General features: G+C 43.1%; 1 protein-coding gene across 1 annotated transcript in view; it reads left to right on the top strand.

Annotated features, from left to right (window-relative positions):
• Positions 1-26,422, top strand: part of TM7SF3 (transmembrane 7 superfamily member 3) — a 226,662-nt gene that overhangs the window by 151,762 nt on the left and 48,478 nt on the right. Inside the window, exon 8 of the mRNA XM_069228617.1 lies at positions 4,630-4,710. Coding sequence (XP_069084718.1) covers positions 4,630-4,710 — 81 coding nt within the window. The remainder of the gene's footprint in view (positions 1-4,629; positions 4,711-26,422) is intronic.

Raw genomic sequence — 26,422 nt, 5'->3', positions numbered from 1 at the left:
AGTGTTGTGTCCGAAGGTTACAAGTTTTTTTTTTTTAATGTTCAAAAAAGTCTTTTGAGTCATGGGGTGTAGTGACACCTCCTCTTCCTGGTAATGCGAATGGTCCTGAACAGAGCATGTGAATCTATGGCACTAAATGCCACAAACAGATGCTTACTGGTTAAGTAACATTTTCGTTTTGGACAGTGTGCAGGTATATTTCCAAACTCCCAAAACAACAAGGGTTTAGGCACTGCTGCACTTGTAGGAAGCTGATGTCAGACATGGAGCCACATGATGTCCACTTTGGTGCCTGCCCACCCAACACCACTCCAAATCTTGAGACAAAGGTTTTCAGATGCATCTGAAGGCCATCAGGAAGCAGGAAGCAAAGCTTTGTCACCAAACACAAAAAGAGGGTTGGTTCTGGTGTTCAAGTCATGGGGTAATTCCCAGTCCCGTTTGCCATTTTCACCTAAGTCAAAGCCGAGTTCATCACTCCCTCAGTGCTCCAGCTTGTGGGAGTTGATTATCCAGCGGGTTGATTCCAGCATCAACTTCCTATACTGAGCCAATCCCAGCCCTGGAACTGATGAACTTTGGGTTTTTGGGCCATTGTCAGCTCTGCAGCAGATGGGGATCTTTAAGGAATTCATGCTGCAGTCCTTAAATGGTTCTGGGTGCCTATGGTGCACTACAGACTACATGGATAAATTGGTGCCTTCATTCAGGCTTCTGCTGGTGGGGCCCTTCCCCGACACACTAAACCCAGCTATCCGCTGGTGCCAGTCCATGCCTCAACCCCTTTTCCATGCTGCTTCTTGGGGCTGCAGCATTTGCTCCAGAGGCGCTCCTTCAAGAATTCATCCTAGCTCTGCCAGCAGACCGTTTCTGTAAGGTCCTGCCTTGGTCATGCTATGTGACCACTGAGGGGCAGCCTGTGGTTGAGGATGACTCTCCTGCTTCTCTGACCTGTTGTCAGTACTACAGAAGACTAAAGGTTATTTTCTCCCAGAACTATAGTTATACTGGCTTATATCTAGACCTTGAAAATGACTGTAGCTTGGACATTTCACCTGCAACCACTCCGAATTTGCCTATGGGAGCCCCCCCATTTAGGTGAGGGCTTCCTTCTCGGTTGTAGAACTTGGGGCCACAGCGGTTTTGGATTTACAATTGCAGATGGTGGAAACTGTGGCAAATCTTTGAAAATAAATTCTGCAGCCTGGGCCACGGACATCTGAGCTTTTGCTGTTCTTTAACAAGGCCTTAATAGAGATCCATATAGCTGTGTTCTGGACCACCTGTGTGACATTTGATTGCTGGGCACCACAGACCAGCACTGGGGGATCCTCCCTTCCACACACAGCACCAGTCTCCTGAGAATCTTGTTATGCAGGCTGCAAAGAGCAAGAAGAAACTTAATAACTTTGACTAGGCCGTATCTTGAGCATGTTTTTCATTTTACAAATTGATTCCTCCATCTGAATTCCCATGGTTTCACTGGTTTTCTTTCATCATCCTTTGAAGTGGATTAGAGAGGATGAGAACCAAGAAAGCTCTTTTTCATTTTGGGACTTGTTATATACTGTGTTATCATCATTTGAAAGAAAATCTCCATCATTCTAGGTAATGACCAAATAATAAAAATAATATTTACATGCAGGTCACCGCTAGAACTGTAAAGCCTCTACTTTGGGAAGATTGTAGTATAGACAAGTGTAAGCCAACAGTTTGTTGATTGGGAACATTGTTGTGTCTCCCACCCCACCGCCCTCTACTGGTAACCTAAACAGAGAGGTTGAAGTCATTCATCTGCCAGTGAGGAGGGATGAGCTTGAATAGAGGAAAGTATTGCTAATGATGATGGATGATGATGTTGGCAATCTTGCTGCTGACTGGTTCTTGAATCTCTATCTTATTATTTGTGTAGAATAAGGAATCCAAAAAGATAGATACTTTAAAAAAAAATAGTTTTCATCCACCTGAGTGCTTCATATTCTATTGAGATGCTCCACACACACCTTCTGGGAACATGGGAAGCGAGATCTTGCTTGGCCTCCCTGAGGGTTTTAAGAACTGCTTTGTTTGTACCGTGAGCACCAAGGTCTTCATTTGGCACACCATGCATGATACAAGTTTTTCTGGAGACATCCAGGCTTCATTAATGGGCATGCCTTTTGATGGAGCCAGGCTCTTTGGCAAGGAAGCACAATTTACCCTTGAGTGTTTTCATAGACTGTAGAGCTGTGGCTTCCTCTTGAGGCCTTCTTTTTCCTGCTCGACCAGTTTCAATAACAGTGCTATAAGTTTAGAAGTTACTTGCCACCTCGTGCCTATTGCCCTAGGCAGCCCTCACAACATTAAAAAAAAAACTCCCCAGCCCTTTCGTAACCCCTAAGGAAGGGGTAGTGATAGAGGTTGCAGCCATCAACAGATGAGGCAATACTCTTTCTCCTTGTCTGCTAACTACTTTAGTTTCCCCTCCAACTGTACTCTGGGCCCAGTAGGGGGCAGAATTAGATTTTTCCTATTCAGAAGCTCTACAATTATTTTGGTCCTTTATATTGTCCAGTTTGGTTATGCCCTCCCTTTTCTGTCTGTCTTCCCCACATTCTTCCTGTTTTTGGCCAGAATATGCTGTTATTTTCACCAGTGTGTCGGACATCGCTTGCTAAGGATGCAATGCCTGTACTCTCTCGTTCCCGAGGACAAGGAGCTGTGGTCTATGCTAGACCTCAGGAATCTGAACACCACCTTCGAGAAGGACAAATTTCAAAATACAGACACTAGGCCAGTTTCTGTTGACCTTGGATCCCAGACACTGGGTGGTGTCCTAGGATTTGCAGGGCACATATTTTCTATAATGCCTCTCCACTGCTTGCTGGTTCTTCTGGTTTTTCATTTATCAAAAGGTTTACCTTCTAAGTATTGTGCATGGTTCATAAGGCTATATATGGATCATCCCTTGCCTTTTTGAGAAAGTCACATTACATTTCATACTACTCAACAATGATTGCACTCATTGCTTAGGAAAAGGCTAACGACTACCTTTTCAACCTAACTGTAGTGTGTGAGTTTTTACATTAATGTCAGTGTTTGATCTTCAGGCAATGTGACCTCCAGGGCTTAAGTATGCTTTCTAAATCCGAATAACATCACATTCATCTGTTGCGATGTGACTTTCATGTTTTATATTTATTAATGCAAATATCTGTTATGTACGTGGAGAATGTTTTTGCTCTAGGCATTATTTTTTGTCAGTATCGTACAAGGGTGTACTTAGTAACCAAAATGGTAAGGGAACACTATTTCGTCAATGTGCAGTCCACTATAGGTAAATAGTTTTCAAAACAATGTAGGTAAGCTGCTTCCTGCAGAGATATTACTGTAAACACAAAGGTTAGAAGATACCGTAGAGCCCTGAACTTGGTTCAATGGCTCAGATTGATAATATTGCTTTCCATGTCCAAGAGTCTAAATTCCCCAGTTGAAAAGAATGATGCTATTACATTGTCTTAACATTAAACTTGTAGAAGTAACCATGTTGCACAAATCACCTATTAGCTGCAGATAGCTGTTGACTGAGTCCACTCCTCCATCCACTCCATTTTCATTTTGCATCCCCTAGTAAAAGTAAAGCTGGTTTAAAAAAAAAAAAAGGAAAAATCAATCCAACCATCCACTCTAAATAGGAAAGGCGGTCAGATTGTTTATCTCTGACAGCTCTTCCTCCGTCAGGCCATTGGAGGAAGACTTACATGGATAGTGTAACTTTTACTCTGTTGGTGCAAAACTTGCAGTCTGCCAAACTCAAAACCGGGTGGGTGAACTTTGAGTTTGGAGACAATTGCAACAGAGTACCCTGCTATGAGGATTCTTGGCCTTTTAGTCTCCTGCATCCTAATGTCAACTGTGCCAGGTTGCATATGCAGGCTCTGTAGTGGAGTCCGAAGTTTCAATGGGTCCATCATCAGGAAAACATGTTGGATGCCATTTCGATTTTGAAGGAAACTGCACACCAGTATCTGATGTGGTAGCTCCTCAATAGTAATTGGACTATCAAAACACTCTTCCTTCCCCACCTAGAGCTGATGGGGACTGATGGATGCATCACTGCAGGGTTGAGGAGGTCATCTAAGGTGGTGGAGGTTAGAGAACTCTGGTTTCTGACGGAATCCCAGCTCTTATCAATTTTTGTGGTGTTCATCTATCATTAAAATCTTCCTGTCATTCATCCAGGTGGTGAGGCTGGTGCAGGCTCTCACGGGCACCACCATATGGTACTGCAACAAGCAGAGCAGAGCCTGTACCAAGGGATTCTGTGCCTCTGGAGTTGGCTGGAGCATCGTTGCATTTCCCTAGTGAAGCACCTTGAAGATCCTTAAATGCAAGGGTGGAGGAGCTCAGCTGGCTGTGTCTAGCAGATCACTAATGGAGTCTGTCCCAAGGTGGCACAGGGCATCTCACTACATATTAATCTTCTTAAATTATCGCTGGCGTACTGTGATGCATCAAAATAATCTGGGTTTAATCTGTTATATTTAGTATGTTTTTATTGTTTAAATAGAATCAATTTTTGTTGTTATTACAAAATAAGCATTATAATGTTAGTGGCTGATTTTATTTTTTTCCCCTGATGTTTTTCAGAGTTTTTCTTCATGGGCTTTATCATTGCTGGATTCCTGTTCTTTGTACTCATAAGTAGAGTAACTAGACTTGACTATGACGGTAAGGCTGTTTTCTTGATACAAAGGTAAACCCTGTGGTTTAGTCAAAGTTTTATCCATGCCGCTTTTCAAAAAGGCTTCTTATTAACCTGGAGGTCTTGCAAGGGTAGTCTATTCACAAAAAACACTGGGAACAATTATTATGAGGCTTTTGGCAAACTTAAATGCTTTTTTACACGTTTTTCATTAATGTTTCGCTGGCACCTCAACTGTTTTATGTCAGTCCATCTGAGGTTGCTTTAGCGAAAGCTCATCTAGCCATCACTGAATGGATTTTGTAGGGTTCTCCTGTCTGCCTCCTATTGGTTGGTCAAGAATATCCATTACCCAAGAGGAGCATTCAGTAAACCGAGGCAATCTGTCTGCACTTAAATCTGCCAAAGATCTAGGGCATTAATCATGTAGCACGTTTTATATTTTTCCCCCAAGGCAAACATTTTGTAGCCTGTCAGTTTTACATTTTCAGATGATCAGATTGACTTGAAAACCCACTGATCTGAAAGTAAAATGTCATGTTAATTATAATTGTATTTATATAGCACTTACTACCCCTGACGTGGCATCAAATCACTTTTCGGCAAGTAGCATGCTACTCTGGAACCCAAAAGGCTTAGTGGTGGGTTAGTATAGGGAAATATGAGTATATAATTAGTATAGGGAGGTATGAGGTAATTTGAACGATGGACATGTGAGTCTTTTGGTTGGTTTGAATAGAATAATAGCGGGGTAAAAGAGGGAAGAATCCAGAAGTGTTAATTGGGAGATCATAGTAATAAGATGATATTTGGGATGAGTAAAGGAGACGTGGAGGATGGAAGAGTCTGTAGAAAGGGATTAGGAAGATCATACTAGTTAAATGGGGTTTGAGATGAGTCAAAGGAGAGACAAATGAGGGAGAATTTAGTGGGGTTGTTTGAGAAATCAGTTGTAAACTGAGGTTTGGGGTGAGCCAGCAGGGATAGAGAAAGGAAGAGTCTGGAAAGGGTTATTTTGGAGATCAGAGTAGTAGAATGGGTTTGGTGTGAGTCAGAGAGTGAAGATCAAGGATAGATTGATAGAGGTATAGGGTGGTGGTCAAACAGAGTAAAGCTCTTGAGAGAGCAAACTGTTTATTCCTCTCTTCTAGAGTAGGATTAGAGTAGTACATTCATTTATAGATATATGATCACGTAAGGAAATAAATGTGTAAAATATATATTGAGAGTTAAAGTTGTATCATATAAACACAGGCTTTCAAGAGTTACGGTATTTGAAGTTAATTTATTTGTGTACTTTTAGAACATTATTTTATTGTTTTTCAATAGTAAAATGCTTGTAGATAAATAGTTAAGATATATATTTACCTATTGTGATAGATAAAATAAAAACACTCATAAGCATCTGATCAAACAACTTGTATAGAAACTATGCAATGACCTATAAACTTAAGTGTAGAATAATATACACAGTAATATATATACATAGAAACATATGCTTAATATATGTATCTATACACACAGATATATACATTTAATTGAAGTAAAATATACATTTGTTAAACAGCCCTAAAGAGTATGTATATATTTATTATACGTAGTTGTACATATCTAGATATATGCACATAATCAAAGTATATGTTTACATACACACACTTTGCAGTCCATTGCTGTTTGGGTATGGTGGTTATGTAGGAAAGAGTAAACTCTTAATTAGTCTTCTGAAGATAATATAGCTATCTGTGGATCTTATATTTGGGGGTAATGAATTCCATAGTTTGGTCTCTTGAACAGAGAAAGATGTACCACCTATTGTCTTTTTCTTGTATGGTGGTGTTTTGAGACGGGGTGCTAGTCTTGAGGGGATGTTTCTTTGTTGCATGTATTTGATGATTTTATTCCTGATAAGTGGTCCTGTTCCATGTATTGCTTAGTGGGTGATACAAAGCAGCTTGAAGGTGGATCTTCTGACAACCGGTAACCAATGTGGGGCCCTCAAGGCAGGGGAGATGTTGGCTAATGGCTTTCCATGTAGGAGTAGTCTGGCAGCTGACTTCTCAATGCGTTGTCGTTTTTTTTTTATAGTAGAAAGGGTTGATCCATGGTAGTGGCCATTGGCATAATCCAGTTTAGAGCGTACAAGAGAGATATTAGCCTGCCCCTTGTGTGGAAATCCAAGGTGAGGGAAGATGCTGTCAGAGTTTTTATGGTGATGAAGCTTGATCTTGCTAATTTGTTCACTTTAGCGTTCATTGTTAACTTGGCGTCCATGGTAATTCCATGGTATCTTACTTCCTTGGATAGTTTAGGAGGTGACTACAGATGGTCGGGCCAGGAGCAGAATGGGCCATAATTTTTCCAGTCGCCACTTGAGTATTTCTGTTGTGGAAGCATTCAGTTTGAGATGGCTTAATGTCATCCACTCATCAATGGCTCTAAGGCAACTGAGGATTTGTGAGTTGGCAATGTCTTTGGGACATTCCAGTTTAAGGAGTATTTGATTGTCCTCTGCATAGTTGTAGTATGTGAGTTGAAATTGATTTATCAATGACAGTAATGACATCATGTAGACGTTGAAAAGCATGGGTGAGATAATTGAGCCTTGAGGGATCCCTGCATTTGTGAAGCAGGGTTTGGACGAGAAAGGAGGAGTATGGATGACATTAGTTCCATTTTGAAGGTTGGATGTGATCCAGCTGAGCTCAGTCCCCTCTACACCGGCTTTGTAGAGTTTTTGTATTAGAATGTCATGCTCCACTATGTCAAAGGCAAATGAGAGGTCCAGGAGAAGTAGTGCAGCAACTCCATTGCAGTCTGTGTTTTCAAGATCATCCCAAATAGTGATGAGGGCAGATTAAGGCCTCTTTCTGGGCAGGAATCCAGTTTGGTAGCCTAAAAGTATTGAGTTCTCTTTAATGAGTTGTGACATCTGTGTTAAAGCTGCTCTTTCTATCAGTTTGCCATGTAAAGGACCATTTTTAATTGGTCTGTAGTGGTTGGCGTAATGCAGGTCCAGGTTTCTTTTCTTTACTAACCGGTGTATGCATCCCTTTTTAAGATCTTCAGGAAAGATTAGCGTAGTTAAAAAATCATTGGTGATGATTCTTATTGGTGTAGCAGCAAAGGTAGACAAAAGAATATTCTTGAAGATGTAAACTGTAAACTTCGTACTTGTATAGCGCACTACTCACCCGTTAGGATCTCAAGGCGCTGTACACATACCGCTGTGGAACCTCTCCTGGTTTTCCCTGTGAGGTGCCCACTCCTGGGCAACCTTCGAGGTGAAGCCAGGCATCCTAGCGCTGTTGGGGCCGTTGTGGAGATTAAGCAAGCTATTGCCCAGAGTTACAGAGTGGGACCCATGAATTAGATTAGGCACCGATGCGAGAATTATCTGGTCTGAGGAAATTGAGCCCAAGACCCGCCGAGGCGGGAATTGAACCCTGGTCCCGGGCCAGATTTCTGCATCAGGGTCTGCCGCTCTAACCATTGAGCCACACTTCTCCAGATGTGTGGTGGACAAGAGTCCGAAGGGCGAACAGAAGGCGTGCTTTCTTTGACAAGATCCATAAATTCACTTTAATATTTGTTTGAAGGAGTGCAGAGGCTGAGTTGGCTTACTGTTGGAGGGGTTTTTTGGAAATGGGTTGGTGCTGGTGGTTTTTCTTAGTTTTACATGGGAGTTAACTGGGTCTGCCTTGGTTGTGTAATGATTTGCCAGTTTGTCTGCGAAATCTTGAGTAATGGGATGAGTTCCTCCCATGTATTTAGGTTTTCGAAATTCATTGAATTTTATAAAAATCTTTATTTTCAAATATAGCATTTTGAATGCTGAGTAGTACCTTTTTAGGGTCTAGCCTGCGTTGCATGTGCTCGCGCATGCGTATCGCAGCGAGACGCTTTAGTATTTAGAAAAGGGCTCGGAGCCCTGTCAACTTCATGTCAGTGTTTTTTATTGGTTCGTGGGCTTGCCTAATAAAATCTGCTTGCTTTCATTAGTGGAAGGCACGCATAAGTCATGCCTTTTCCGGTGGCTAGCCCTCCTCGAGCGCAGCGACCAAGTACAGAAAACATGCGAGGCTTGCTGTTTTCCATCGGGCTCGTGGACTTCTTTTTCTCTAATTTACGAGCGCGATCTCGCTTGGCAGAAGTCGAGCGCTTTACATAGTTAATTTCACTTTTTCGGGTTGCGTACATAAATGCACTTTTGCCCAATAGGTGAAAAGTCTGGTTAGGAGTTTACAACGCGATCAGCTCTAACATGAGCAAACGCGAGACCCGTTGCATTGTAAATGCTTGTTTATTATTGTTTTAGCGTTTTTGATTGCTGATTTGTATATTCTGTTAAGTTTGCGCAGACTAAGTTTATCTTGACTGTTTGACTTGAGCCAGGTTTGTTGCAGCCTTCTGATTTGTTGTTTTATCTTTTTTTTGTTCTGTATTTCTCAAGTTGCTTGTTTTCTTTTGTCCTATTTAGATTTTCTTTGTCAAGTTTCTGAACAGAAGGTATTGTTTGTGGATCTGTGTTAGCTGTAAGTTGTGTTTCTAAGTGTTCAAAATTGAGCCTGTTATATGGTCGATAGATGTATGTATGTAATGTGGTCTTGAGTGTGTTGATGTGTGGTGTTTTATGTTGGAAAGTTACCAAATGGTAGACTCACCGTGTGACTGGTGTGATGCTTTGAATGTTAACTAGTTCTGGGTTTGCAAAAAGAACATCTAGGATGTGTCCAGCGATGTGTGTGGGATGGTGTACAATCGTATGTAGGTTAAGTGTGACAGGGCCAGTATTGATAGCTTTTGGATGGGGCATATTGGGCTGGTCAAACCAAATGTTTTGGTCCCCAAGAATGCATAGGTTGGAGTATACTGTTAGAAGGTTTGAAACTGTGTCTAGAAATGTGTCTAGGAATGTAGAATTGCTAGGTGGTGGTCTGTAAATGAGGAGGAAGATACAGGAGAAAGTTATTGTAGGGTTCCATCTGGTGAGGAGGGCCTCACAACCTGGTATGGAGATGTCTGTTTTGCTGAGATTTATTGCTTGTTTGAATACAACAGCTAATCCACCTCCTTTTTTTGCCTATACAGTTTTGTGTGGTGTTTTAATAACCTAGAGGAATGGCTTCATGCAACACTGGGGCCATGTCATATCCCAACCATGATTCATTTATGAAGAGTAAGTCATGTTGTGTCAGTGAGTAGGTCGTTGGTGTGGTACTTGTTTTTAGAGAGTGATCAAGCATTTGTGAGTAGGCAGTTTAGAAATTGTGTTTTGGTGGTGGTGTGATTTTGTTTTGTAGAGGAGTTATTACTATATTTTGAACTTGTAGCAGGTATGTCTTTGTGTTGCTATTAACTGTATAAGGGCCACAATAGTGTTTTTTTTCTATATTGTGTTCCTCATCCAGCTGGCTTAGAAGGCATTTTATTGGGTCTGAGTGTGTTGCTCGTGGAAATGGTGGTTGAGAGTGAGATGGTGAGTTGTATTGCTTTTGTAGAGTAGCCATGTTGTGTAATAGTCATGGGGATGTGAAACTGAAGAGTGGCATGTTGTGTATTTTGTTTGTCTGTTTAGGGTGGAAGTTGTATGGGTTAAGGGTGTTGGTGGAGCATGTGGGTCATATTGTAAGGCTGTAAATTGTGCAGTGATGAGAGACGGATGAAAGAATGTTGCTGTGTTGCGGTGTTTTGTGGTAGATGTTGGTGAAGAATGCGAGTTTTGGAATAAAGTTTGTTTTGTACTTGTATAGTTGGGAGGGTGGGAGTGGGTGTGATGGAAAGTATTTTGAAAGTGTGTGTGATTTTTGATGTGCAAGTTGTGTGTTTTTGTTTTTGTGGAGTAGTGAGAGGAAATATGGATGTAGTGTTCTTTGTGAAGCATTTGCATGTGATTTGCTGCTGGTGAGTGGTGTTTGAAAAGTATAGGGGGTGGTGATGTGGTTTGGAGGAGAATGTATGTTGTGAGTAAAAGGAGATGTACAAAAGTTACGATTGTGTTAGATTTGATCACTGGAAGAGGATATATGTGTGGTGGATTAGAGAGTAAGGAATCGTTAGTTGTGTTTAATTGGCAAAAAGAGGAGAAGGGTGTTTGCGGATGGTGTGATGGAAGGCTGAGTATAGGTTTTGTCATGATAAAAGGGGTCTGTTATGAGTAAGTAGAGGAAAGAGCTGGTGTTTTGTATGAACAGGGAATGTGTCTAGATGCATTATAGTTTTGCATAATGTAGCTTAATATTGTTTGTGTAATGTGTGGATGTGTTAGTGGTATGGGACAGAGTTGTGTTTTATGTGAGAATGAAGGTGCCATAGTTGGGGTAGAATGGTGTACAGGGAGTGCAGAATTATTAGGCAAGTTGTATTTTTGAGGATTAATTTTATTATTGAACAACAACCATGTTCTCAATGAACCCAAAAAACTCATTAATATCAAAACTGAATATTTTTGGAATTAGTTTTTAGTTTGTTTTTAGTTTTAGCTATGTTAGGGGGATATCTGTGTGTGCAGGTGACTATCACTGTGCATAATTATTAGGCAACTTAACAAAAAAAAATATATACCCATTTCAATTATTTATCATTACCAGTGAAACCAATATAACATCTCAACATTCACAAATATACATTTCTGACATTCAAAAACAAAACAAAAACAAATCCGTGACCAATATAGCCACCTTTCTTTGCAAGGACACTCAAAAGCCTGCCATCCATGGATTCTGTCAGTGTTTTGATCTGTTCACCATCAACATTGCGTGCAGCAGCAACCACAGCCTCCCAGACACTGTTCAGAGAGGTGTACTGTTTTCCCTCCTTGTAAATCTCACATTTGATGATGGACCACAGGTTCTCAATGGGGTTCAGATCAGGTGAACAAGGAGGCCATGTCATTAGATTTCCTTCTTTTATACCCTTTCTTGCCAGCCACGCTGTGGAGTACTTGGACGCGTGTGATGGAGCATTGTCCTGCATGAAAATCATGTTTTTCTTGAAGGATGCAGACTTCTTCCTGTACCTCTGCTTGAAGAAGGTGTCTTCCAGGAACTGGCAGTAGGACTGGGAGTTGAGCTTGACTCCATCCTCAACCCGAAAAGGCCCCACAAGCTCATCTTTGATGATACCAGCCCAAACCAGTACTCCACCTCCACCTTGCTGGCGTCTGAGTCGGACTGGAGCTCTCTGCCCTTTACCAATCCAGCCACGGGCCCATCCATCTGGCCCATCAAGACTCACTCATTTCATCAGTCCATAAAACCTTAGAAAAATCAGTCTTGAGATATTTCTTGGCCCAGTCTTGACGTTTCAGCTTGTGTGTCTTGTTCAGTGGTGGTCGTCTTTCAGCCTTTCTTACCTTGGCCATGTCTCTGAGTATTGCACACCTTGTGCTTTTGGGCACTCCAGTGATGTTGCAGCTCTGAAATATGGCCAAACTGGTGGCAAGTGGCATCGTGGCAGCTGCACGCTTGACTTTTCTCAGTTCATGGGCAGTTATTTTGCGCCTTGGTTTTTCCACACGCTTCTTGCGACCCTGTTGACTATTTTGAATGAAACGCTTGATTGTTCGATGATCACGCTTCAGAAGCTTTGCAATTTTAAGAGTGCTGCATCCCTCTGCAAGATATCTCACTATTTTAGACTTTTCTGAGCCTGTCAAGTCCTTCTTTTGACCCATTTTGCCAAAGGAAAGGAAGTTGCCTAATAATTATGCACACCTGATATAGGGTGTTGATGTCATTAGACCACACCCCTTCTCATTACAGAGATGCACATCACCTAATATGCTTAATTGGTAGTAGGCTTTCGAGCCTATACAGCTTGGAGTAAGACAACATGCATAAAGAGGATGATGTGGTCAAAATACTAATTTGCCTAATAATTCTGCACTCCCTGTATATGTGGTTTGTGCTATTTTGTAGTGGTTGTTGAGACATGGAAATCTGTATGAGGTCGGTTTGTGGTACATGAGTGGCATGCTTTTGCTTATATTGTGTTTGGATGTTGAAGAATGTGGAGGGATTAAGGCGGTTGTTTGAAAATGGGAAATTGGGCAGCATTTCTGGCCCTAGGTACGACCAGTCCCGAAGAACATGCCCACACAGACAACTGCCGTTGTCCTCTTCGCCAATAGCTTCGACGCCCGGACTGAAACACCCATATGAGACCTTGGCATAAAAATACCCCTACTGTCCAATGGGACGCTAGCCCTAACCTATCAAAATCCTAACCCTAAACTCTAGAGCCAATGACCGATCTGGCCCTATTAATTAATCACAACTGTAGCCGTAAATCAATAAGAACTGTACCTTAAACCCTTAGTCCAATAAGAACCCTAGCCCTACCTGCCAATTAGAACCCTAACCCTGAAAGCCACAACATTTGCAGAAAAACTGGGAGCCAAATGTAAACAGACATGGGTAGGGCAAACACGTTTTTTTCTTTAACCCCTTCGCTGCCAGGCCTTTTCCCCTCCTGTGCCGAGCCTTTTTTTTGGCTATTTGGGGCAGCTTGCGCTTAGGCCCTCATAACTTTTTCTCCACATAAGCTACCCATGCCACATTTGCGTCCTTGTTTTCCAACATCCTAGGGATTCTGTAGGTACCCAGACTTTGTGGGTTCCCCTGAAGTAGACCAAGAAATTAGCCAAAATACAGCGAACATTTAGTTTCTTTTAAAAAGGGCTGCAGAAGGCTTGTGTTTTTCTCCCCGATAATGGCATCAACAAAGGGTTTGCGGTGGTAAAATCGCCATCTTCCCAGCTTTCAGGAACAGGCAGACTTGAATTAGAAAACCCCATTTTTCAGCACAATTTTGACATTTTACTGGGACATACCCCATGTTTACTATTTCTTGTGCTTTCAGCCTCCTTCCAGTTAGTGACAGGAATGGGTGATAAACCAATGCTGGATCCCAGAAGGCTAAACATTTCTGAAAAGAAGACAACATTCTGAATTCAGCAAGGGGTCATTTGTGTAGGTGCTACAAGTGTTTCCTACAGAAAATAACAGCTGAAATAAAAGAATATTGAAATTGAGGTAAAAAAACAGCCATTTTTCTCCACGTTTTACTCTGTAACTTTTTCCTTCGATGTTAGATTCTTTAAAGCAATATATCGTTACGTCAGCTGGACTCTTCTGGTTGCGGGGATATATAGGGCTTGTAGGTTCATCAAGAACCCTAAGTACCCAGAGCCAATAAATGAGCTGCACCTTGCAATGGGTTATCATTCTATACCGGGTATACAGCAATTCATTTGCTGAAATATAAAAAATGAAAAATAGGTATCAAGAAAACCTTAGTATTTCCAAAATGGCCACAAGATAAGGTGTTGAGAAGCAGTGGTTATTTGCACATCTCTGAATTCCGGGGTGCCCATACTAGCACGTGAATTACAGGGCATTTCTCAAATAGACGTCTTTTTTTACACACTGTCTTACATTTGAAGGACAGAAATGTAGAGAACGACAAGGGCAATAACACTTGTTTTGGTATTCTGTGTTCCCCCATGTCTGCCGATAAAAATGGTACCTTACCTTTGGGGGTAGGCCTAGCGCCCGCGACAGGAAAAGCCCCAAAACACAACGTGGACACATCACATTTTCACAAAGAAAACAGAGCTGTTTTTTTACAAACCACCTAGCTGTGGATTTTGGCCTCTAGCTCAGCCGGCACCTAGGGAAACCTAGCAAACCTGCGCAGTTTTGTAACTAGACACCTAGGGGAATCCAACATGGGGTGACTTGTGGGGCTCTGACAAGGTTCTGTTACCCAGAATCCTTTGCAAACCTCAAAATTTGGCCGAAAAAATACCTTTTCCTCTCATTTCGGTGACAAAGTTCTGGAATCAGAGAGCAGCCACAAATTTCCTTCCACCCAGCGTTCCCCCAAGACTCCCGATTAAAAAAGAAAAAAATAAATAAATAAATGGTACCTCACTTTTGTGGGTGTGCCTACTGCCCGCGAAAGGAAATGCCCCAAAACACTATCTGGACACATCAAAATTATCAAATACAAAACTACCTGTTTTTGCAGGGGGGCACCTGCGTTTTTGTTTCTGGGCTCAGCAGCCTTCTAGGGAAACCTACCAAACCCAGACATGTCTGAAAACTAGACACCCGAGGGAGTCCAGTGAGGTGTGACTTGCGTGGATCACCCAATGTTTTCTTACCCAGAATCCTCAGCAAACCTCAAATTTAGCTAAAAAATCTAATTTTTCCCACATTTCTCTGTGGGATCACCGCACTGGGACACATTTCTGGGACACATTTCATACCACCCAATGTTCCCCTCTCCCGGTAAAAATGATACCTCATTTGTGTAGGTGGGCCAAGTGCTTGTGAAAGGGAAGAGCCAAAAACATGGTGATATTGAGGGGGAACCAAAGGGGGCCCAAAAGGACAGTTTGCAGAAAAAAAAACATTTTTAGGCTGACAAGTGCAGCAGAATTTTTATCGGTATAGATGAGACAATGCTGGGTGGTAGGAATTTTGTCGATTCCTGCAGATTCCGGAAGGTTCCATCACAAAAACGTGGGAAAAATGTGTGATTTCCAGCAAAGTTGGAGGTTTGCAGGGGATTGTGGGTACAAAAATGGTGCGGGTGCATGTGAAACACACCACCCTGGAATCACCCAGATGTTTAGTTTTCAGATGTGTCTAGGTCTTGTGGATTTTTCTTCATGGCAGCGTCCCAAAGTCCATAAAGTGCAGCCCTCACCATTCCAAGTGGGACGATTTTGAGAGTAAGCCTAGCTCTCATGGCCCAAATGTAAAATTAAAACCCAAAATAATCAAATGTCTTCTTGCTTGCTGTGGGATAAGATGTTTTAGAGTGCAGGGGAGAGCTGAAAGACTGTTACCCCCTTCAGTTGAGGTGGGGGCGTAACCAGGCCCATACTGGTTGGCAGCCACCACCCCAGTATTTTTTGCTTTAAAAAAAAAAAAAAAAAAATCCCTGGCATCTAGTAGACTTTCTGTCCCCTGGGGTGTGGATCAAGGGTAATTGCCCCATCTGCCCACTGGTGGGCAGAACAACTTTGGCCCCATTTATTTTGGGGTGGGGGTATAAAAAAAAAACGTCCCTGGCCTCTGGTGGGCTTTCGGCCTTCCTAAAATAGGCCCATCTGCCCCCAATTGGGGGTAGATATGGCCAACAGTAATGTGCCCCCACGGGGCGCGACCCTTACCCAAGGGGCTGCCCCCCTAAAGAAAATACACGCATACACACACACCAATCCCTGGTGCCTAAGTGGTTCCTGCCCCCATGGGGCCAGATTGACCTAACAAAAATTGGCCGATCTGCCCCCAAGGGGGGCATAAATAGTCTAAATGCAATGTGCCCCCAGGAGAGCAACCCTTGGCTAAGGGGTCGCTCCCCACCTCTAAAAAAACAAAAAAAAACAAAAAAATTATCCCTGGTGCCTAGAGGCTTCTGCCCCCCCCGGGGGCAGATCGGCCTAATAACAATAGACCGATCTTCCCTCGGGGGGGCAGATATGGCCTAAAATAAATTTGCCCCCTCATCCCCCTCCGGGGAGCGACCCTTGGCTAAGGGGTCGTTCCCCACCTCTAAAAAACAAAACAATGTTTTTTTTTTTATCCCTGGCGTCTAGAGGTTCCCCTCCCCCACCCCCCCCGGAGGCAGATCGGCCTAGTAACAATAGGCCCATCTGCCCCGGGGGGCAGAAATGGCCTAAAATTAATTTTATTTTAATTCCGGCTGCAGAATTAGGAATCGAGCACGATTCCCATTACATCTTGCACTCAATGACAGAAGCCTTCATCCTATTTTAGATCTCCATCCTCTCAGCACCTTCTTGCGGAAGGACAAATATAAGATGCTCATACTAAGTCAGGTTCTGTCCACCCTACATCCTAGACCCTGGATGGTAGCATTGGACCTGCAGGATTCTTATTTCCATTTTCCTGTCCAGCAGACCAATAGGTGTTACCAGCTGTTCACAGTGGGTAGGAGCATTTTCAGTTTGCTGTGCTCCCTTCAGACCTCACCATTGCCACTCAGATTTCCTCAAAAGGATTGACAGTAGTAGCATCACACCATCAGAGGATTGGTGTTCAGTCTTCCCCAACTTCAATGACTACACGGTGAGAGCCCGCCTTCAACAGACAGACATTCGGGCAATGATCCTGGTGTTTCAGCCTCTGTCCTGGATCTCAGTGAGGATGATGTTGAGGATCCTGGGATTATTGGCCTCCTGTGTCCTGCTAGTCAACCACATCAAATGGCACATGCAAGCTCTGCAGTGGGTCTTAGTCACAGTGGGCACAGCATCAGTGCAATCCATCTGACTCCATCCAGGTTTCAGAGGAGACTTCAAAGGATCTGCCTGCAGTGGTGGCTGCTAGATCCCAGTTGACCTATTGGCAGAACCCTCGCCTTACTCCATCCAGAGCTGATGTCACAGATACATCACTTCTGGGCTAGAGAGGTAGAGATCAGAGGACTCTGGTCTCCGGCAGAAACCTGCCTCTACATCAGTTTGTCTGACTTGTAGGTGATCTTCTTGGCCCTTTAGCAATGAAAGACTTCTTGCCATCCATCAAAGGGAGTTTTTTGTAGTTAAAGAACAAAACACGGCCATGTGGTACTGTAGCAAGCAGGCCGTAGTGGGGTCCTGAATCTTGTGCCAGGATGTTATGCGCTTCTTGAAGTGGCTGACCCACCAGTGGATTTTTCTAGTTGTGAATCACCTGCCAGGCGGCGGATGAACTCTGCCACCAGTGTTTAGCAGATCACAAATGGTAGTTACACCTGGATGTGGCACAGGCTGTTTTCCAGCAATCGAGGAGAACCCTAGCTCAATCTTTTTGCCACTGCCGAGAAAGTGCATTGTCAACATTTGTCTGTTGGAGTTCCCAAGACGTTTCTGTCTTGGAGACTCATTCCATCTAGTATGAACCTCTAGTTAAAGCTATGTGAGCTTTAGTGCACATGTTCACAAAGCACAATTGCCTTGACAGTCAGATCTGTCTGAATTGGCATTTTGCCCATTGAGTGCTGCAGGACTTTTTGGTATAAGCCATTATCTATTCACAAGGTGAGGAATATTCAGTTAGAAGTATCCCTCAGAAGAACAACTTACTTATCTTCAGCCCATTTTCTGCTGGATACTCATATCTTGCCTCAGATTGTTTACTAGCCTCCCCATTCTGTGAAATGGACTCTCATCCATCCAAAAAGGTCTCAACTAGAGATTTATACACTGTCAAGCCAATTTGCCGATAGACTCTGTCTGAGGGCAGTGGCAAGCCTTTGAAAGCACCTGTCAGCTCGCCTTGGTGGGGCTTATATGCAGCGCCGCTCATCACTTCTGGAGTGGAATTACATCATTGCGGAGGTATGCAGTGTCCCGTACTAGCGTAGAGGAGTACTGCTTTTGAGTTTGTGGATCCAGTCTTACATATGGGGGAAGATTCAGAGTAAGGAAACTGCAGTTAGTGTATCCAACAGAAAAAGTTGTTGAAGGTAAGTAACTTGTTCTTATGGGCTTGAGAAGCTTTTTTATGCTTCTTCGCTCCCAAAAGTTAATTTAATTATTACTTAAAAGTTATTATTTTTTTAAAGTACAATATTATATTTAATTTACTTCAAATGTAATATTGTAATTTAATGTATTGTAAACTTAAATTACCCTTCCCTGAACCCTAACAACCTCTTACCATCCCGCACAGCCATCCTTCCCCCAAACCCTAAAAATCCCATCCTACCTCTTAAGACTACCTTTCCCTGAATTGGAAAACCTTACTACCCCTAACTACTCCCCTTCCCCGAACCCTAAAAACTCCTTACGACCCCTTGACACTACCTTTCTCGGAACCCTAAAAACCTCTGACTACCTTTCAGCGAATCCTACAAACCTCTTTATGCTATCCTTTATCAAACCATACAAACCTCTTGCTGTCCCCCAATGCTACCCATTTCTAAAGCATGAACCTCCTTACTATTCCTTAATGCTACCCATCCCTGACCCCTAAACACCCCTTAATGGTATGCTTCCTTGAAGCCTAAGTACCCCTTGCTATCTGTTAATGCGATGACCTAGCTAATGGGGTGAAAAGTTAGGGTTGTAAAGGCGCTCAGGTTCCTAAGTAGCAAAAAATTCGTAAACATCAAGATGATGGGTGCCTGCACAAGGGAAAACACCCATCCCTTAAAGGTTTATACAAAACCAACCATCAAATAATACAATATGCGGCACACCATTCACACACAATTGTAATATACATATGACCCAAATAAATGATCTTGAAGAAACCAAACGTCCAATTTTAATATAAGTTTGGAATGTCCAATCCGATCCAAAGATCCAAATACATTTCTTCAAATGTTTGGAAACCCCTCCATGATAACACAATTCAAGCCAACACGTGTTTCGTCATGGGAAAATCTTTTTCATATCCCGAAAGACTTCTTCAGGGCTAAAAAATTGTAAACATATGTTCGATGGCATATGTTGCTGCAGATACACATGTTTGGCACAGTCCGCTGCCTGGTGTTGGGCTCGGAGTATTACAAGTTGTTTTTCTTCGAAGAAGTCTTTTTGGTCACGGGACCGAAGGACTCCTCCCTCCTCGGCTCCATTGCGCATGGGCGTCGACTCCATCTTAGATTGTTTTTTTCCGCTGTCGGGTTCGGACGTATTCCTTTTCGCTCCGTGTTTCGGTTCGGAAAGTTAGTCAGAATCTCGGAAGAAAGCGTCGGTATTGTTCCGTTCGGTATCGGGATAGTTAGGTACATCGACACCGATCATCGGAAGACTTTGGGGTAGTTTCGATCCCCCATCGGGGCCTGGTCGGCCCGACCGCGTGCGACATCGAAGCCGATGGAACGGACCCCGTTTCGTTTCTGCCCAAAATGTCACAGTAAGTATCCTTATACAGATCAGCACTTGGTCTGTAACTTGTGCTTGTCCCCCGAGCACAAGGAGGATACCTGTGAAGCCTGTCGAGCCTTCCGGTCCAGAAAAACACTCCGGGACCGAAGAGCCAGGCGTCAACAAATGGCGTCCACGTCGAAAAAACAACGTTTCGACGAGGAAGAGGAAACATTCTCGGTTCCGGAATCAGAATCCGGAGACTCCGACGTCCAACAACAGCAACAAACTGTGAGTAAGACGTCGAAAAGTAAATCCATCGACAAACCGAAAGCCCAGGGGACGCCACTGCCAACAGGCCATGGCTCGACCCATAAAACAGGCGACCCGTCGAAGGCGCCGAAAAAGGGCACGCCCATAGCAAAGACACCCGACTCCGGTCGAGGGACCGCCATGGAGCAACCTCGGAGCCGAGAAAGCGGCTCCGAGAGACAAAAACAAGATACCGGCACCGAAAAACATCGGCACCGAGAATCCATGCCGAAAGGAACAAAAATTCTGTCGGTGCCGAAACCGAAAAAAGATTCTCTCTCGGCGCCGAAAAATACCACACCTTCATCCTACTCAGAGGAACAAGGAATGAGTGGCCAAATGCACAAATTTGGACAAGAGCTCCAAAGTGTAGAATCGGACTACACACAAAAGAGACTGTACATCCAGCACGACACAGGGAAGATATCAACCCTTCCCCCAATCATGAGGAAAAGAAGGATCGGACTTCCAAAGGATGACGCACAACCACAAGCCAAAGTGGTTAAAAAAGTCACGCCTCCGCCCTCTCCACCACAGGCATCGCCGGCACAAACACCGCCACAAATGCACTCACCAGCGCAAACTACCATAAGTCATGACGATCAGGATCAAGACGCTTGGGACCTGTATGACACCCCAGTGCCGGACAATGATCCCGAGTCATACCCCACAAAGCCGTCACCGCCAGAGGACAGTACCTCATACTCGCAACTGGTGGCTAGGGCAGCAGAATTCCACAATGTCCAACTGCATTCCGATCCTATAGAGGATGATTTTTTATTTAACACCCTCTCGGCTACACACAGCCAATATCAATGTCTCCCAATGCTACCAGGGATGTTACGGCACGCAAAACAAATTTTTGAAGAGCCCGTAAAATCAAGAGCCATCACCCCAAGGGTGGATAAGAAATACAAACCACCACCCACAGACCCAGTGTTTATTACTTTGCAGTTACCACCTGACTCCGTGGTAGTAGGGGCAGCTCGCAAGAGAGCAAATTCACATACATCTGGCGACGCCCCACCTCCGGACAAAGAAAGCCGAAAATTTGATGCGGCAGGGAAAAGAGTAGCATCACAGGCAGCCAACCAGTGGCGCATCGCAAATTCACAAGCGCTGCTGGCCAGATATGACCGCGCACACTGGGACGAGATGCAACTTCTCGTAGACCATCTTCCCCAGGAATACCAAAAAAGGGCGCAGCAAATAGTGGAAGAGGGACAAACGATCTCAAACAATCAAATCCGCTCTTCACTAGACGCAGCTGATACTGCAGCAAGAACAGTCAACACTGCTGTCACCATAAGGAGACACGCTTGGCTACGCACTTCAGGCTTCAAACCTGAAATCCAGCAGGCTGTCCTTAATATGCCCTTCAACGAGAAACAACTTTTTGGCTCTGAAGTGGATACAGCCATTGAAAAACTTAAAAAGGACACAGACACGGCCAAGGCCATGGGCGCACTCTACTCCCCGCAGAGCAGAGGCTCTTTCAGAAAAACTCCATTTAGAGGGGGGTTTCGTGTCCAACCCACAGACACCACCAGCCAACAAACAAGAACCACACCATATCAGGGTTCCTTCCAAAGGGGAGGTTTCAGGGGATATCGGGGGGGGTCAATTCCCAAGGAGTAGGGGAAGATTCCAGACTCCAAAAACACCTCCACCTAAACAGTGACTTTCAAGTCACGCAACCCCTTCACTCAACACCAGTAGGGGGAAGACTAAGCCAATTCTACCAATCTTGGCAACAGATTACAACAGACAATTGGGTATTAGCAATAATCCAACATGGCTATTGCATAGAATTCCACAACTTCCCACCAAACATCCCCCCCAAAACACGCAAAATGTCACCACAACATTTAGAACTTTTAGGACTAGAAGTTCAAGCACTACTGCAAAAGGATGCAATAGAGTTAGTACCAGTACAACAAAAAAACACAGGAGTTTACTCCCTGTACTTTCTAATTCCAAAAAAAGACAAAACATTAAGACCAATATTAGATCTCAGGACACTAAATACCTACATCATATCGGACCATTTTCACATGGTCACACTACAAGACATCATTCCACTGCTCAAACAGCAAGATTACATGACCACATTAGACCTAAAGGATGCGTACTTTCATATACCAATACACCCTTCTCACAGAAAGTACCTACGGTTCGTATTCAAAGGAATACATTACCAATTCAAGGTGTTGCCATTCGGAATAACAACTGCACCAAGAGTGTTCACAAAATGTCTAGCAGTAGTAGCAGCACACATCAGGAGACAACAGATACATGTGTTCCCTTACCTAGACGATTGGCTAATCAAGACCAACACAGTAAAAAAATGCGCAAACGACACCACATTTGTCATACAAACCCTTCACAAACTGGGGTTTTCCATCAACTATACAAAATCACACCTAGAACCGTGTCAAACACAACAATATCTAGGAGCAACCATCAACACATCAAAAGGAATTGCCACTCCAAGTCCACAAAGAGTGCAGGCATTCCACAAGGTAATAAGTGCTATGTTTCCAAACCAAAAGATACAAGCAAAATTTGTGCTAAAACTTCTAGGCATGATGTCATCATGCATAGCCATTGTCCCAAACGCAAGACTACACATGCGACCCTTACAACAGTGTCTAGCATCACAATGGTCACAAGCACAGGGTCAACTTCAAAATCTGGTGTTGGTAGACCGCCAAACATACCTCTCGCTTCTATGGTGGAACAGTAAAAATTTAAACAAAGGGCGGACATTTCAGGACCCAGTGCCTCAATACGTTATAACAACAGATGCTTCCATGACAGGGTGGGGAGCACACCTCAATCACCACAGCATTCAAGGACAATGGGATATACACGAAACAAAATTTCATATCAATTACCTAGAACTGTTAGCAGTATTTCTAGCGTTAAAAGCCTTCCAACCCATAATAACACACAAATACATTCTTGTCAAAACAGACAACATGACAACAATGTATTATTTAAACAAACAAGGAGGAACACACTCAACACAATTGTGCCTCCTAACACAAAAAATTTGGCAGTGGGCGATTCACAACAACATTCGCCTAATAGCACAATTTATTCCAGGAATACAAAACCAACTAGCAGACAACCTTTCGCGAGACCACCAACAAGTCCACGAATGGGAAATTCACCCCCAAGTTCTGAACAAGTACTTTCAAATTTGGGGAACACCCCAGATAGATTTGTTCGCAACAAAAGAAAACTCAAAATGCCAAAACTTCGCATCCAGGTACCCACACCGCGAATCACAAGGCAATGCTCTATGGATGAGTTGGTCAGGGATATTTGCGTACGCTTTTCCCCCTCTCCCTCTCCTTCCATATCTAGTAAACAAGTTGAGTCAAAACCAACTCAAACTCATACTGATAGCACCCACATGGGCAAGACAACCTTGGTATACAACTCTACTAGACCTTTCACTAGTACCGCATGTCAAACTACCCAACAGGCCAGATCTGTTAACACAACACAAACAACAGATCAGGCATCCAAACCCAGCATCATTGATTCTGGCAATTTGGCTCCTGAAATCCTAGAATTCGGACACTTAGACCTCACACAAGAATGCATGGAGGTCATAAAACAAGCTAGAAAACCTTCCACTAGACACTGCTATGCATCTAAGTGGAAAAGATTTGTTTACTACTGCCATGCCAATCAAATACAACCATTACATGCCTCTACTAAAGACATAGTAGGATACTTACTACATTTGCAAAAAGCAAATCTCGCTTTTTCATCTATAAAAATACACCTCGCAGCAATATCTGCTTACCTACAAACTACTCATTCATCGTCTCTATTTAGAATACCAGTTATTAAAGCATTCATGGAAGGGCTAAAAAGAATTATACCACCAAGAACACCACCAGTTCCTTCATGGAATCTTAACATCGTCTTAACAAGACTCATGGGTCCACCTTTCGAACCCATGCATTCCTGTGAAATGCAATATCTAACCTGGAAGGTCGCATTTCTCATTGCAATCACATCCCTCAGAAGAGTAAGTGAAATACAGGCATTTACCATACAAGAACCATTTATTCAAATACACAACAATAAAATAGTTCTAAGAACAAATCCAAAATTTCTGCCAAAAGTAATCTCACCATTCCATTTAAATCAAACAGTAGAATTGCCAGTGTTCTTCCCACAACCAAATTCTGTGGCTGAAAGGGCACTACATACATTAGACATCAAAAGAGCACTAATGTATTACATTGACAGAACAAAGCTAATCAGGAAAACAAAACAACTGTTCATAGCTTTTCAAAAACCACACATAGGAAATCCAATCTCTAAACAAGGCATTGCTAGATGGATAGTCAGATGCATTCAAACATGCTATCTTAAAGCCAAAAGAGAATTGCCTATTACACCAAAGGCACACTCAACCCGAAAGAAAGGTGCTACAATGGCCTTTCTAGGAAACATTCCTATGAGCGAAATATGTAAGGCTGCAACCTGGTCTACGCCTCATACGTTTACTAAACACTACTGTGTAGACGTACTAAATGCACAACAAGCTACAGTGGGCCAAGCTGTACTAAGAACATTATTCCAAACTACTTCAACTCCTACAGGCTAAACCACCGCTTTTAGGGGAGGTAACTGCTTTATAGTCTATGCCAAACATGTGTATCTGCAGCAACATATGCCATCGAACTGAAAATGTCACTTACCCAGTGTACATCTGTTCGTGGCATTAGTCGCTTCAGATTCACATGTACCCTCCCACCTCCCCGGGAAGCCTGTAGCCGTTTAGAAGTAGATCATAAATCTTAAACATCTGAACATTTGTAAATAATTATTAGAAACTCTGAACGTACATACATATTCACTCCATTGCATGGGCACTATTTATACCAAACAACTCCATCCTCACCCTCTGCGGGGAAAACAATCTAAGATGGAGTCGACGCCCATGCGCAATGGAGCCGAGGAGGGAGGAGTCCTTCGGTCCCGTGACCAAAAAGACTTCTTCGAAGAAAAACAACTTGTAATACTCCGAGCCCAACACCAGGCAGCGGACTGTGCCAAACATGTGAATCTGCAGCGACTAATGCCACGAACAGATGTACACTGGGTAAGTGACATTTTCATTAGTGAGTTAGGAACCAAAATGCTCAAACTTAGTCGTTGAAAATTAAATAAATAAAGATCCCAGAACCCGAACCTTAAATGCAATAGTCTCACGCAAAACACTGGTGTAGTGCCCCTTAAAATCTTAATTCACCCCAATGTGGAAAAAAACAGATGAAAGATATATATATATATCAAGTGCTCCCCACGAACACCACTACAATCTTAAATCATGCAAACATCCGCCACATTGAGAGGATATGAACTGCCAGTGCTGACCAAAAACACAAAATCCATGCAGAAATAACCTCTGTCAACCAACAAGCTTACAAAATCCTTAGTAGTACCTCCTAATTAAAAAGATCCTACAAATCCAATGACAATTGACCGTATTTATCAAGCGTTATCTGTTGTTCCCATTATAAACCGAACTTCTCCAAATCTATCACATAAACAGAAAACAAGAATACGATTCATATCTGTTAATGCGACCCTAGAAACTTCTTGCTACCAATTAAACATACTGCAACTTAAAAACCTTTCCACATCTTAATGCTACCATCCCTGATTACAAAAAAAAAAATCCCTTACAGCTACCCTTCTCTGAACCGGAAAACGTACTGCTCCTTAACTCCATCCTTCCCTGAACCCATCAAACCCATACACTTTAACGCTATCCATCCCCGAACCATAAAAACCCTTGCTACCCCTCTCGAAATCCCCCAAAAAACCTATAGCTCCTTAATACTATGCTTCCCTGACAAGTGACTTTACTGCCCCTTAACGCCACCCTTCCTTGAACCCTAAAACTCCTCAATGATGCCTTTCCCTGAACCTTACAAACCCCTTACTACTCCTTAATGCTTCCCATTCCTGAGCCCTAAACGCCTTACTACCCATTAATGCTCCCCTTTCCTGAGCCCTGCAGGCCCCTAAGTATCCCCTGTTACCCATAGGAAGCCTTAAAAACCCTTAACGCTGTCCTTCTCTGAACCCTATAAATCCATTGCTACCACTTGACAGTAGCTATCCATACACCCTAAAAATGCTTACCCCATCAATCTGCCCTTCCCTGAACCCTAAAAAAAAACCTCTTGCTACTCCATAATGCTACCCTTTCCTGAACCCTACAAACCCTTTCTATCCCCTAAAGATCATTCGGAGACTCTCCCCCCTGAAAGCAGGTGGAGCCTAAGGGTCTAGTAATAGAAATAATTGTAAATCAAATTACTAACACCCCGACCCCCCAACCTCATTATTCCTCACTTCTAAGGTAACCCTCCTGGTCTCTTTAGTGTTCCCTGTTATTTCTATCGCCTCCCCGCAGTTATAAACATCTTTGATATTGCGGAAAGGAGTTTAGGTGATACCAGGGGCATTGTGTAAAAGCCCTTAGTGGTGACGAGCGATACGGAAAAGCTATTCTCTTTAAAGCAGTAGAAGAATAATTTTAGGGTATCAGTCGAAGC

Source organism: Pleurodeles waltl, chromosome 4_1 (assembly GCF_031143425.1).
Source record: "Pleurodeles waltl isolate 20211129_DDA chromosome 4_1, aPleWal1.hap1.20221129, whole genome shotgun sequence".
Lineage (NCBI taxonomy): Eukaryota > Metazoa > Chordata > Amphibia > Caudata > Salamandridae > Pleurodeles > Pleurodeles waltl.
The sequence above is the reverse complement of the archived record's forward strand: the minus strand, read 5'-3'. Positions and strand labels throughout refer to the sequence as shown.